Raw genomic sequence first — 16,145 nt, forward strand, 5'->3', positions numbered from 1 at the left:
ATTCATTGCCAAAAAATCTTGCAAATATTCTGAATGACAACAACATTCAGAAAAACATAAAACTTGCACTTCAGACTAAGAATCTTAAGACATTACAGATTAGGATATGTTCTGTACTACACCTACTGCTGGGCTTTCACCTTCCTCTGGAGACATGATGCTGGCAAAACATATCAAGTAAAAGAATTTTCACACTCCTTTTGATGTTGTAATCTTAAATACCTAAATTCATTTTGAAAACAATGTTTTGAAACGCTTGTTCTTTACATCACTGACTTTCAATATAATTCATGACCCAAAAAGCATTTATGCAGTACTACATAGTGGAGATACCATGTCAAGCTTGGCTGAGTATGCTTAAAACATTTTTTACTGTTACAACTTCATGTGAATGCAGTTTTATCAACAGAATTTTTATACTCTCCTCCACCTCACAAAAGGTAAAAATTGGTTTAAGGTAGGGACCTTCTGAAAACTTAATCAGATATTCATTTGTAATTTCTCAATGTCTTCCAATTGTCTAAGCATTTTCTTAGTTGTACTAAATAACTTACTTCTCCTTTTTCCAACATCCCCTTTGGACGTAGCAGCTTCATTCAGGAGTACCATTCCCATGGTGATAGCAGCATCTGTATTGCCATTGTCAAGGAAAACAGCAGATGTGTGGATACCTCAGAAAGCCACAAAGGTACAACTACAAACTAAAGCTTTCAGGTTCACAAAATGAAAGAAAGAAAGTATTTATATATAAAACTGCATATCGCAATCTGTACTGTACCAATACACTCACCTGTGGCAAAAATGTGTAGTAAGATTTTCCTTTGTGCATTCTAGATAAAAAAGGAAAGAAGGTTCGAAAAGCTTTAAAGGATGACTTGTCAAGTAGGACACACAAATTTTGGACAGTTATGGAAATAGCTATTCCCCAATATCTTACAATATTCTGTATATTGGTAGTAAAGGATTTTAAAAAATGAAAACTGTAAGAACCAGAAATTCAGTGTTATTGCACACAATTCATTAGTTATTTCATGCAAATTGAAGCAGTTGGACTGCTTTATCTTCCTCTGCTTTTAGATAAGACATTAGCTCCCTCTTTGGTGTCATATTGCTTAATAGTTTAGCAGAGAAACATCTCAGAGGCAAAGTCCTCAGTCACTTTCAGTGTTTTATTGTCTCATTATAACTGTTACAAATGTGAACAAGTACATAATGATAAAACAATTTAACTAATTTAGCAAGATCTTAAACCATTCACTTAAATGTTTATTTGAAACTGTATAAACAAAAAAGGAACAGTTACTACTGTGCATAACATCTGCTCTGAAGAGGGAGGCATGCCTGAATGCCGTACTGAAGCAGGAGTCCATCATGGGAGCTGTATCTCACAATTTCAGGAAATACAAACTTCACCAGAGTTAACTGCTTCTTGAATAAGGTTGGATTTTTAAGCATTACTTACCCCAGGGCTAGGCAGCAGGATGACTACAAACTTGAAGAATGAGAAGATGATTCTGTTTACGTACACAGACAATGCACAGGAGATGCTTCAAACATGCTACATCCATAAACAATATCTGCATCCTGTAACATTAAAGTTGTACTAATCCTATCAACATTCATATTAACATTTTTCATGTTAGAAATGTTCAAAATTAGACCAAAACGCCCAAAGACATCTGAAATTTCAGTTATACACTTTCATTTAAGCTGAGCCTGAGCAAAGGATTTAGAAATGTCAACACTAACATCAACATGCTTCATCAGAGATTAGCAGCCTGATTCAGATTTGAGACTTCAAAATTTCATATACATAGAATGAGAAAAGTCAAATGAAGAATAACAGGATTAATGAAAGCAAATAGCAATGGTGAAAGGAGGCAGATGCCCATCTCACCCAATAGGCAATGTCAAGGAAATGCAAGTTTTAACACCACCTCTTTCATACAGGCATCTACCTACAGTCCTAAATTAGACACTTAATAGAAACACAGTAGTAGCCCAAATTACATTTCACATAAGTGCACAAGGTATAATGTGTAAGGTCACTCTCACAAATAAATGGTCATATTCAAGTTTTCTAGAAGATTATTCTAGAAGATTATTCAAGTCTAGAAGACTTGACATAATATAAAAAAAAATTTTTCACAAAATATTGGGAAAAAAGCCAACCCTGGAATCCATGAGACTATGCAAATTGGAAGGGAAGACAAAGATTACTTTCTAAAAATTTTGCCTGTTAGGATTCAGATTCATGAGCATAAGAGACTGGAAATCTCCTGTGCTACTGCTATGCTTCAAGTAGGAAAAAGAATTGGAAAGAATGTCAAGAGAATCATTCAGTTCTCTGCTTTCAAAAGTTACAAAAGCATAAAAACAAATTAATTGAGGAGGCTGCAACAAGAATTGCTGAGAAAAAAAAAAATCCACATATATTTCTAACCTATTAAGAAAAGCCCCTAATGTAGCATATTTACCAATCCCTCACTTAAATTTACAGTAGTGTTTTTGTTTTTACTTTGACTGAGTCATGGGAAAAAAAAAACAGCCCCAAGGTGTAATGGTAACTCACCAGAGGCTCTCGGGGAAGTGCTATTCTTTGAGGCTTTGGACTGCTTTGTAAATGGAATTTATTTGCTCGATTATCTCATGCAATATTGCACATAATGTGGTCCTTTGCTACTTCCCTTACCTGGTTGCTTCTGAGAAGTAAACAAACCAACCAACCACACACTAAAAACCCATTTGGCAGACAACCAGTCTGTACCTTAGTTCCTGTTTTCTTACCAGACCATGAGTTTAAGTTACTTTTCTTACCATCAGGAAGAAAAGTCTTACAAAAGTAACTGTTTGCTCTGCAACTGAGAATTTTAGATTTGTAACCAGCTGAACTGTGCTGATCTTTATTTTTTTTCCTCTCTTTTGGAGTCTCACGTCATTACCCCTAAAGCTTCCCTCACATATTGTCACTATTTTTGCTTCAGCTGTTGTTTTCTAACGTTATTTATCATTGTTGAGCTTTCAGCCTCACTGGTTGCCTTCTAGCTTCAATGACATCAGCTTCATAACTTCACACTCTTAACACTGAGCACATCACTTGCCTCAGCTCTGTGATGTTGAAATAAAAATTCATTCTGAGTTGTGATTTCCATGCAATCATTAGCTTTTTACCACAAAATATATAGCTTAAGTTGTTATTTTTTGCTCCTGTTTCTAATATTGTATGTCTTTACAGTATTTTGATATTCTACAAAAGAAAGCAACAGTCTTAGCTCTGAAAATAATCTTTTACAGTATCCTATTTCTCTAGCAGGTGCAGAATTTCAAGTTTTGGCAAGTGGTTACTTGGACAGTTTTTGATCTGTAAAAAATGAGATGGCGTCAAAAGATGTACTTATTTTCTAATTCCTCTTTCTCTCCCTCACTATGAATTACAAAAATATTCTGAAAAATGAGAGGAATGTGGCACTCAGATAAACCATGGCTAGCAAATGTTTTAAATTCAGATGCTCATGATTTCTGATAAATGTATCCCTCTGCAGCATTTTTTTTTTTTTCCTGTGTAAATCCAGTTATATGTCTTCTCAAATTTGGAATGACTTCACTTTTACACACTAAGCTTCTGCTGCTCCTTTTCCCAGCTGGTACATGCTTTTCATAGAAATTGACAACATATATTATTTAGTTAGTGCTTTTGAAAAGATTCTGAATGTTTTGATACATGAAGAAGAACAGTTTTAAAATAGGATGAAAAACACAGTGATCATCAAAACTCGTAAGATTATTTAGAAGATGATCAGCAGTAATAGAGTGTAATATTTAGCCCTGCAAAACCTCAAACCAAAACAAAAAAGACTGGATCAAAAAACTCCTGAATGATAGCTACCCTACAAAATGAAAGTGATTATTAGTAAATTCTGGATACTTTTTATTAGCGTATTTTAATAGAAAATGTGATCACTGTTAATTCCAGCCAGAAAGTCCAAAAAGAAGAAAACCTGATAACCATTAATAAACTTTTGAACTGATGATAGTTCATAAGTTTATTAATGTGATATATATATATAAAATTTATAACTTTACTTCACAAATGTAGTTCTAATTAGTAGTGAGTGGGGAATAAAAGCAGGAGAGAAAATATGTTGACTAACACTTGGGTACTTTTATGAAAAAAGTTTAATTCATATTCCGCTGGATTTCTGCCAAGAGTACAAAATCCAGCATTAGCATTATGCACATAAAGAAACAACTACCTTTTAGTTGCAGATCATGCAGTTCCTTAATAACACATGAGCAAGAAAATCTAGGGATCAAAATATTCATCCTCTCAAGTCTGTGCTCAGTTTATGGCTAAGTAAAATGGGGACAGATTATCACACACATTTTAGAAACTTCTGGTTCACTTTATCATACATGGAACAAAGAAAAGCACGTAAATTTTTTGTGAAGGAGTAATATGATCAACAGGATCATATATGATCTTTGGTGTGTTGTCTTTTTTTCTTTTTTTAGTGTTTTGTTTTGGTTCATTTTGGGTTTTTTGTTTGTTGTTTTTTTTTTTTTGTCTCGGGGGGTGATGATTAGAACATGAGAAATTCTTTGCTGGTCCCTTATGAGGAATGGTTTGCTAACCAAGACATATTTTCTTAACTTTTTCCTACTAATACTTAAACCTCTAAAATACCTGCTATAATTTCAGAAATACTGACCACATTACAGGTTCTGTATCTGAATCATTTCAGGTTGGATTTAACTTATACTTGAAAAATCCGAGCATACAAATCACAGAATTATACACGTCTCCACAACAGGTAAATGTATAACAGTACTTTAGTTTTCTTAATGATAAGCATACCAGAGATGAAAATAATTGAATGAATTTTTCTTAATATCTTTATTTCTTGACTTTTAAAGCCAGATACATTGCCTAAAGCAAGCTCTATGTGAGCTATTTATAAATATTTATGACACTATATAATTTTCTCTCACTATTCTAATACTTTCTTCCAAACATTTACCTTATCTTCAAGCACTTTATTTCAAACACTAGACTTGTTTTAGAATGTTTTCTCATCTGTTTGTTAGTACACACTTGATCCTTCAGCATGCACACACCTCATCTCTCTTGCTTTCTCTAAGCACCTATAAATCTTTTTAAGAGTATCACACATTCTCTTCTATATCACAAATCATCATCAGTATGACTCTGGGCTGGCATTAAACTTTTCTTCATTGTTAAAGACCTGTGCAGTATCTTAACAGACACAATATATTCTTAGCTGAATGCACTTGAGGACTATTCAATTTAGTAAAAGCTATCTGTGGGTCCAAAAGATAAAACGTTTAACTTTGGACTGTGTTTCTGCATCTTTTAGCCACTCAAAAAAAAATGTTTCTTAACAATTAAAATAACAATTAAAATTATTAATTGATGCCTAAAGAGAAACCCTTAAAAATGCTGTTGTCTTCAGCCTGTGGTCAGTGAATGCCTCTTGGTCTGTGGACTAGCGGTCAGGTACATGCAAATGGCAAATACAAATGGGGTAATTGCCACAGCCACCAACAGCTAAATTTGCTTTGCAGGGGTCTGCACTTCCATTGGAAAATTTTAGAGCCAGAAATTGAAAACAGTTGAAAATCACTGAACTACAGAGTTGGTCATTTCATATAGAGGACACACGCCATATTTGAACACAATTCACTAAATCCAGTATCATCAATTAGCTGATGAAAGAGAATTAAGTTGTATGTTGCACTGACAAATGCCGAGCCATGAAGTCCCTGTGTATCTCACATCTAAGAGACTTTAGTATCTTCCTTCAAAGGCCATACTATGAATTATTTTAAGTTCAAGCAGTAGAAGAATGAGTTAATGGAAAAAAATGTCTTGATTTTTTTAGCTATCATCTCTTTATGCTTCACTACAATTAGGAGGAGTCAGGCAGCCTCCAGAAGAGCCTACAAGGTTAACAGAGGGTATTGGTGGATAATGCAAGTAAAGATCAGAAAACGTGCAGTACCTTTTGCTGCTTTGGATATTGATTTCCATAGTTAATTAAGAAGCATGCTTAAATATGCTATAATTTTGTGCTTTTAGTTCTTTTTCCGGTGTGGTGTTCTTCCCTTTTTTCGTATCCTTAAGATCAAGCATACAAAAACCTTATCTCACCACTTTCGTTGTCGTCATCTCTCCCTTTTACATAATCTCTGGGGAACACAATTGGATTCCATTATGCATGACTGATAGAGTCTTACTACCGAGAGCTAAATGAGTATTGTTCTATTGACTTTGACTCAAAAGTTCAGGTTTTTACACTCATGGACTTTGCATGAGCCCCACTGACAGACAGAAAGACATCTCCCATTTAAATTCATTCTGTAGTTAAGTTTCCTTACACCAAAGAAGCACTTAATACACTTCATTTAAATTCACTCTGTAGGACAGGAAATGTCTTTCATAATAGGTGTAATTTTAATGCTACAGAAAAGATTTGTCTTTTTCTTTATAACCAATCAGATTTCTTTTTCCTTTTCAATCAACATCTTATATCCACCTACACAGCTGTCACATTAAACTCTGCCTTGAGAATTCAAATTAACATACTGAAAAGCCATTTCCATTTTTACTTAGGTGCATCTATTTGATCAGCATCAAAGTTAGCTGAGTTTATTAGTAATAATAAGAAAGATTTTCAGGTTACTATTAACTGCTAATTCCTATAATAATGGTTTAGATTTATCTCCTGTACAACAAATAATTTGCCTAATAACTGAAACTCTTTTGATAATGAAAATATATACTGTAACTTTGAAACTTACTCTGTATAATAAAGATTTACTGTTACTGCAAAAGCAAAGACATATAACACACTCCATTCAAATCAGTTTTATTTCTCAAAAGAATGAAATAAAGACTTGATGAAATCGGACATTCATTAGAAATATTGGTTAGTATCTACGAAAGGGAGAAATGAAGAACTGAAGAAATCTTTCAACTTCAATACAGCCTCTCCAACCTTACTATTCCGTACCTTTCTCACTGTATCTTCACACCCAGAGCCATATTTACAGCTCAGCATTGCATACTCCAATGGCTGTTCGGTTTGCAACAGTCAACATACTCTATCTGTATTCAACTGTATTTAATAACAACAGTAATACTGATTGCGCAGTTTACTTCACATTGTTCCTCTTAGAAAATGACAGCTCTTAATTCCACAGTTACATCTACCTCTATGTGTTCTTAAAAACTCTATACTCCCTAATTCTAGCAACAGTACTTTCTTATCCTTGTCTTTAGTTCCTCTGCCTTGTCTCTCCAAGAATGTCAAACTACCCTGCATTATTTTTTTTTTATAAATATCTGATCATTTCCGTTGACTTTTATTATCTATGACCCCATTTCTGTTACGAAAGGTTGCAGGAATAGACACCAGAAGCCTAGAATATCTTCTGCATGAGGAACGAGTAGACTTCTTCAACTCGGAAAGGAGAAAAGAAAGAGAAATCTATATGGTGAATTCTATAAAGCCCCAACTTGAGGGGGGGAGAGGGGGCGGGGGGGGGGGGAGAAAGAACTATTTCCCATGACTTTATTAAGTCACACAGTAAAGTTATTGTGCAAATTATAGACTAAAAAACATCCTAAAGGAGTAACTTCTGCATAGTACATGAACTTAACATTTCATTTTCTAAAGAAAAATTTATTTATTTAGAATGTTGTGCCATAATTTATTCAAAAAAGGATTAAAAAGAAGTAAGAATGTATTCATCAGTGGCGAGGAGCTATAATATTCTGGATGCTAGATTTGGCTCAAAAATCCCTAAATCACTGATTATGGTTGGATGTTTTGTTTTGCACAATCCTTCTCTAACTATCTGCTTAACAGTCATTGCTGCACTTATACACGTGGATGTAAACTGTGATGATAACTTGAGAAGATGCTAAACTTTATCGTTAAATCATAACGTGTTTAGATATATGCTCTTTTTATGTGATAGAATCAGATACCTAGCCAACAAATAGATTGTCTCACCAGGATTATTCATGTGAACAAAGTTACTCATCTGTGTAAATTATGCAGTCCTATAATCCTCAGAGATATTTAAACTTTTCAGAAGCAAAACCCTTGCATTACAGGCTGCATAATGTCTAGTATGTTGATAGCTCCACATAAGTTACTGCTTCCATATCCATTTAGCAACAACAACAAAAAAATCTATTCCATGGTCTTATTTTAAATAATCTTTGCGTGGTCTGCCATTTTTTTTCTACAGCAGTTATACGTCCATTTCTGTAATGACTTATTGATAGCTTTTCTACCTCACAGGAAAGTCCCAATATTGATATAATTCTACATAACCACCCGAATTATATGTGTAAATTATACCCAGTTGCTTGAAGCAGTGATCATCAGGCTGATGTGGGGATAAATCCCATTCTATATTACATGAAACTTCCTTCTCAATTGCAAACAATAACAAGGTTCTGTTGCTCCTGGGAAGGAAATAATAGTTGGCCGATTTCAAAGACAACTGAAAGCAGATTTTAAAATACCAGGATATTTTTATAGATGATTAAATGCAACCTCAAATTAAATTTATACATGTTACTCAGTATTACTTTTTCTCTGGAAATAATATTAAACCATTCTCTCTGTGCCAAAAAAAAAAAAAAAAAAAATAAAATTCCAAAATGCCAATCTATGGCTAGAAATGAGCTACAAAGTAGCCCAAATAAAAGCAAACCTTGCCTTCTGTTTTCCTCCTAGGCAATAAAAAAGCAAAACCATAATGGATCTCATTATTCTATTGCACAGAATGTTCTGTTCATTTTTGAATGAAAGCACTACTGAAGAAACTACTCATTCTACAAGGCTGGCAAAAAATCCAAAGGGAAGCCAAAACCTTATGACAGACAAGATTGTTATACACAACAGCACGAGTCATGAATTGCAGCTTGGGAGGTTCAGACTGGATGTTAGGAACAACTTCACTTCTGTCGCTGCCCAGAGAGATTATGCAATCCCCGTCCTTGGAGTTTTTAAACACTTGCTCTAGACAAAGACATGGAAGACCAGTGGTGGTGATAATCCTGCTTTAAGAGGAAGACTGGAGTACGTGATCTTCAGAGGTCCCTTTCAACCAACGTTTATATGATTTCCATGATTATTTCTTGAAGTTAACTCTCCAAGACAAGACAAAGAGGAGCAAAATAACAACAAAATTGAGTAACAGTCAGATTGCCAGCATAACATAAACCCCTCAAAGTTTCTGAGTAGTAATAGCCTGAAAGTCACTGAAGTGTATAACTTAAAAAGCATCATCATATCCAAGCATGCCCTTTCACTGTTCTCTGCTAGGTGCTCACCCACAAGGACTGTTACCAGATCAGGCACAGTTTTGGATGTCAGCTCTATGTATTTGCTCCATACCTGAGATAACAGCCTGTTCCTGAGTGCCGTCTGAGTGACTGAGCAGGCAACAGTGTGTGTGCAGCAAAGATTATCAACTCTGGATCAGCTCGAGCACGGGCAACCAGGTATTTTGTACTGCATTCCTACCGATGGGAAAATTGCCTTCAGATGCCAAGCCAACTCTGTGGATTTGGATATATTAGAGTTTAGATAGATGAGATCTCTGTCTTGGCAGGGTGGAGCTAGACTGTTCTGGACTAAGATGCTCCTGGAACAAGTACAAAGGCAGTGATGGCATGCTGTGCTGGAGTTGCCTTTGTACTCAGCCAGTTCGCTATCTCCACATGCTCTGGACCACATGACCATTTCACCTCAAACATTGCAGTCTAGAACTAGCTTGGGCAAGTAAGTCTGAAAAATCTATAAATTCTCATTTCGTAAGGTAAAAAGAGTATCAGAATTGCGGGGGCTACTTCTTATATGAAGGAACGTTTCTCAGTTTTTAAAATCCTGCTCAAATTTAAATTCACTATTCTGCAGACTGGAATTCAATAAGGTCTATTTCAAAATATGATTTTTTTTTTTCTTCAATTTCTAAAAGGAAACTTTACCCAAGATATAAGATACTAGGGACTCGGTAGGATGGCCCGCATCACCCACTTCTAAGGAGCCTCAGAATGAATCAGAACCCAGTTTGGGACTTTGAGAATGAAATAATGCCTCCTTGTTCTGAGCTGCTGGCTTAGTGTGAGTTTTTAATGTCTTCAGAAAGTGTTAAAGCTAACCCATTTCAGCTAGTCCCATCTGCTGCTAAATGCAGTATCAGTATTTTAGCTGTTAGAAAACATATCATAGAAATAAAATTCAGTAAAAAAATAATCAAAATGCCTTTTTTTTTTTTAGAGTTGTTTTACCAATGCAACATTTCATGTGCTGTATTATTACAGTAACTTCCATTGTGTTACTACTAAGATGTAGTAACCATCTGTTAGGACTAAAATTACTTGTTTAAAATATTATAAAAATTTTGGGCATACACCTAGTATGTAATCAGTAAGTCTGTATAGATTTTACTAAATTTAATTTTGCTTTATAATATGCATGAACCAGAATATCTGACATCTTCACAAGTCCTTCTTACCCATGCCCTAATTATGTAGCTACAGCTCTGGAAAAAGCAGCAGATATTTATATGGAAATCATCTAGCAGACTGGGTAGAATCACTATCTAAAAGCAAGTATAGAAATGCAATGGAAATTCCTATTTTCTCACCAGAGGTATTAAAAATTCACTTTATAGAGAAACACCACATTGTGTTTCAACATCTAGCAAGAAGTGACAACCCTGTCCTTGTTCTTACTACTACAAAGTGAAAAGAAGCAACCAAATGAAGCATGTACACTACCAGCATAGTAATGTCTTGTTTTAAAATTCAATGCATCTTTTAAACTTTAAAGGATAAAGTGCATGTACTACTATTTATCAATCTGGCATACTTTTTTCTAATTCCCACATTTTCTATCACCATTTCCTGAACAAACAAATAAAGAAGAAGCAATGAAGCAGCTAATAATTACTACCAACACTGAAAGGATAAAGAAATATTAATTCTTTCATGCATAACTGTTAAAATCTGTCAAGATTTCATGTCACTTGTGAAATTTGTGTGACCAAAAGCTCAGCTCAATAGTATTGAGCCATGAAATGAAACCTTAGAGAATTCTTTTTGCAAGTGGCATTGAACAACTTCACTGAAAGGATTCTTTCAGCCAGCTGCTTTAATGTAGTTAGCAAACTTCTCAGTTTAAAGACAGTCTCTGCCAACAAAAAGATATCACGTTCATGACTGAGTCAGACAAACAAAATATGTCATGAACAAAAGTTTTGTTTATTTTTAATCTCAGCTGGTTTTTGAGTTTACTTTTCCCATTCTCAAGCAGCCAACAGGATTTGTTTTAGATAAATTTGTTTAAATTGTGGCAGCTCGGGAAAAGCAAAAAAAATGTGGCTACACAAAAGAAAGCGTAAAGATGATACTATGCAAGATGCATACTATCTACTATACAAGAAACTTTTCATCTGAAATGTAACAACAGCTGTCTCTGTGTACTTTTTAAAAAACTGTAGCAATTAAATTAACAATCACTGAGTTTTGACTTGGCAGTTTTCAGGTAAAGCTATTTATCTTTAGCTCTCTCTTCCCAAGAAAAGGAGCCCAAATTTAGAAATAATGAACAAATAAATGTGCTTCCAAAACTTGAACAAATACAACGTGATTTTGACACAACATTAATTAGGGTATGATATAAAACCTGGAGAATTGACAGAATCACAGAATGGTTGAGATTGGAAGGGACCTCTCGAGATCATCTAATCCAACCCTTCTACTCAAGCAACCTGCTAGAGCAAGTGGCCCAGAACTGTGTCCAGTTGGGTTTTGAATATCTTCACAGATGGAGACTCTATAGCGCCTCCTCAAAGTAAGAAATGCCTTCTTGTCTTCAGACTGACTTTCCTGTTTTTCAGTTTGGGCCCATTGCCTCTTGTCCTGACAGAGGGCACTACTAAGACAGTCTGTCTCCTTCATTTCCTCCCATCATGTATCCATACACATTGAAAAGATCCCACTGAGTCTTCTCTTCTCCAGGTTAAACAGTCCCAGCTCTCTCAGCCTTTCCTCTCATGACAGATGGTCCAGTCCCCTAATCATCTTTGTGGCCCCTTGCTGGACTTGCTCAAGTAAGTCTGCATCTTTCCTCTACTGGGGGCTGCAGAACTGGACACAGTATTCCAGCTCAATAGGGAATATTGCATTTACTCTGCAAAATATGATCATAACTTTGAAATTAAATTTGCAATAGCTATCTGTTGAGCAAGTAGGGTTTCACAGGTAGCAAAACTGTTCCTGAGTAAATAAATGTAATGAAGCAAGAAGATATAACGATGGTGTTCTCTTTGGATAGTAAAGGCCAAAGACAAAGGTAGACGGGGAAGCAGAGGAAGGGCAGGATCAAAGCCAACACAGCCTCAGGGAGAGAACAAGGGAGTAGCTATGATAATCAAACTCTCAAATCCAGCTATTACTTCAAATTGGGAAATGTTGTTTTCCTTCTCTTGTTCTCCTTAGAGGAAGGTATCTGCAATGGAAAGGTACCTGGATGGAAGGTATCTGGATATATTTTAATAGTGGTTAATGTTGACTACAGTTTTCATTTAATGACCAAAGCTGATTAGAAGCAGAGTTTAAAGAAACCAGACAGTATATGAGTTTTTCTTAAATTATTAAGACATATTCACAAAAAAATTAATTTAACTTGCTTGGATTCATTAAGAATGAAAGAGTAAAACTAGGTCTCAGAATCCTTCTGTGAGGAGATGAGCAAATAGGACTCAGTTATTTGTTCCAAGTAGTAGTAAACTGTTTAGTTCAGGTGGGGGAAAAAACCTCAAGACCAAAGACTACTGAAGGACAAATCATCTTCATGTATGATTATTAAATTCCAGTATGCTTTCCTTGTCATTTAAAAGAAATAAAATCAATTTTTTAACTTTTATAACAAAGAGTGAAAAAGAGAAGAAAATTAGTTTCTGCTACCGAAAAGATAACATTGAAAGGAAAAACAGGAAGATTAGTAACAAAGCATAAGAGTAACAAAGCAGATAAAAAGGTACATGTTAGTGAAAAGCAACATCAGTTTTACTTGGCAGTAAATCGCAACAACTTTGAATATTTATTTAAACATGTAGTAAGCCAAAATATAATACCTGCTCAAAAGTTCAATGATATTCACTGTCAGAGCAATTTCATTTAACAGCACACTGTGCCTCAGCTTCCTTTTTTTCTATTTATCACCAGTTTGAAGGATACTCAGCAGAAGAATAATATGTGATTCTGCAACAAACTGAGCCTGACTGCTTCCATGTATGTAACTCTGTAAAATAAAAAAGAAAAATAATCCTCTTCACAACAAAGAAATCCATTGAAAATGGCACAACTGGATATGTGAGAATCAAAACAAAACCTGTTTTGCAGAAAAATACAGACAGCAACAGCTACAGGTGAACAGCACAGTTTATGTATGTTTGTTTAGTAAAAAGGAATGTTAAAGCCAGCATATTTAGGCAAAGCACATATATGCAGTGAATTTAATGTTTCATATATAAATGCACTATGCTGGACTCTTTTTCATACTGCTGCTAGTGTAGAATAAAGAACATGCATTTATTTGCTAAGGAGATACTGTTTTTGAGAAGGGAGGTGATGAAATCAAGGACATGCCTCAGCATGATTTTGACAAAAATTAAAACTGAACCTTGCCTTTAAAAAATCAGTCCATTTTGGTCTTAGACTGAGTGAAGTTTCTTCATTCAAAGTCTATTCTATCTTTCTCCACGAAGGTACAATTGTGTCCATAAAAAAAGACTAATATATAAAATGTCTTATTTATATGGAATTGTAGTAAATGCCATCACAAATGTTAATACTAAATGCACACATAACATAGTCTACTTTTTTTTCCCCAAAAATAACTATTGTTAATGGGCTCATTTTGTACTTGTATTATTAAGAACATACAGCATATTATTCAGAAGTTGTTAGAGTTTATTGTTAACCAGCTATAATAGCAAAAAAGGAAGTAAAACTTTGAAGGACTGCAAACATGCACAAAACGAGAGAGATTTTCTCTCTTCCTCTACTATATCAATTATAAACATTGCGTATAGCTTGTCATACAATTCTATGTGAAATTAAATATATCAGTGTTCTCAAAGTATTATTTATATGTATTCTTAGGCATAGATGCCATTTTCACCCCAAATAAATAGAAAGAAAAACGCTCACTCCTATTAAGATAAAGGAAACTTTTTGCCCTTCTTATGGATTCAGGGTTTTGTTAGTTTGTTTATTTTTTAACTTATGCATTTTGCTTTAATTCATTCTACTCTGAATAATTCTGCCTGAATAGCTTCCTTGTCAAGATTCAGAACAATCCAGGTTTGAAATACTCTGATGGTTCAGCATACAAAAGGATGCCTTCATCCGCATTGGTTAAATTCTGGTTGATGCACTGTCAAAACATGAAGTTCATAAGATATGATAAAAGTTTTTACTCAGTGGATGGTTATCTACTATTTTCAAAATTCAATTACATTATGCTCATTCAAATAACCAATTCAAAGCTAAACCAGGCAAAAACTTCATGTATCTAAAGATTCCATCTCTCAAAGACCTCTTTTTTCTTTAATAAGATAAAAATCATTGATCTCATAAGAATATCTCATTGCAGCATGATGTGACAATGAGTCAATCTATATTTCTTGATTTTTTGTGGGACTCGTTATTAATCTTACTAAGGTTTTATATGTATACACACACGCATATATATATAAAACAAAGGAAATGGGAATATTTCACATCAACAAAAATGAATGATGAAGTTAAAAATAGATTGTGTACTCTGACTCAGTTGTGACCATAGTCCTGCAAATAGTGACCCTCTGTCATTATTTTTCATGCAGCTAAAGCAAGATACATACACGTAGGCATACAAATACACTTGCCAGATCTGGATTCAAGTGTGCCTAACAAATGGTAAACATCTATTTCTTCTTACAATCATAGCACTAAGATATACTCAAAAGCTTACAATGATTTCAATACATACTGTATTTGTTAATACTATGTTGCTGAAATAAAAACCCGAGCCTTTCATCAGAAAAGTATAACAGGGTCTAGTAGCACTCTCTAGTTATTAAATACCTATATGCATTTATACATAATCATTACTACTCTTTCTCTACACACATGCTAAGTTCTATAAAAATGCACATTGTGAAATAAAGAAATATATTCTATATTGAAGAGACATTATTATCACCAATTAATAAAACTGGTTGTCATATGACTCCTAAGGCTATAATCCCCTTCTGTATTTGTAAAATACTTAGATGAGAAATGTCATTTTTATTGACATGCTTTATACTTTAGCAAAGTAAATTATTTTTCTCTTTCTCTTTATGGTAGCAATTAATTCACCATAACACCATTGAAGGAACAGAATCTAAAGTACATACATAAACACATGCAGATGCAGAGACTATACAGAGAAATCATTCATTTCCTAAATAAATTGTTTAGCTTTAATCCTAATAGGGAGGAAGACTCTCACGTCCAAAAAAGAGAAGATCTTATGCTACTGTTTCCGATGACATAAATCTGTCCCACACTGAGGAGGAATCACATTTTAGGTGCTAGTCTTCATCACCCAGCATAGTAACTTTATTTAAAAAGATCAGTCAAGTTTGTGTGACTTCTGGTTTCACTTGGGAATATCAAATAACTACAAAGAATTTTGTTAATGAAACAGGTCAGTTTCATAACTATCTAACTGTCAAACCCATACACTAATGATGTTTCAAAAATACCAGCACATATGCTCTCAACTCCGAAAATTTCCAGCATGATTTTTCACTAGTTATTCACACTTGAAAAACTGACTGAAAAATTCTCTCTCAATCTGAGGATGATCAGAGTTCGCAACAGGTACACCCGATTTGCAATGCTGTACAAGCAGACTACTTACAATGCAAAGTTGAAACACCAGAAAGACTAAAAGCTATAAAGACTAATTAGATTGTGAATGTTTTTACATCATATTCTGATTAAAAAAAACTTAAGTCCTGTCTATCTGAGAAGGGAAGTTCTTACAGCAGTGGTACAGTGATTT

The 16,145-nt window shown here is 34.4% G+C and overlaps 1 protein-coding gene across 1 annotated transcript in view; it reads right to left on the reverse strand.

Moving 5' to 3' along the window:
- Positions 1 to 16,145, reverse strand: part of TUSC3 (tumor suppressor candidate 3) — a 127,312-nt gene that overhangs the window by 9,315 nt on the left and 101,852 nt on the right. Inside the window, 2 exon segments of the mRNA XM_075752096.1 lie at positions 555 to 629; positions 13,286 to 13,349. Of these exon segments, the coding sequence (XP_075608211.1) occupies positions 555 to 629; positions 13,286 to 13,349 (139 nt within the window).

The sequence above is a fragment of the Balearica regulorum genome, chromosome 4, assembly GCF_011004875.1.
Source record: "Balearica regulorum gibbericeps isolate bBalReg1 chromosome 4, bBalReg1.pri, whole genome shotgun sequence".
Lineage (NCBI taxonomy): Eukaryota > Metazoa > Chordata > Aves > Gruiformes > Gruidae > Balearica > Balearica regulorum.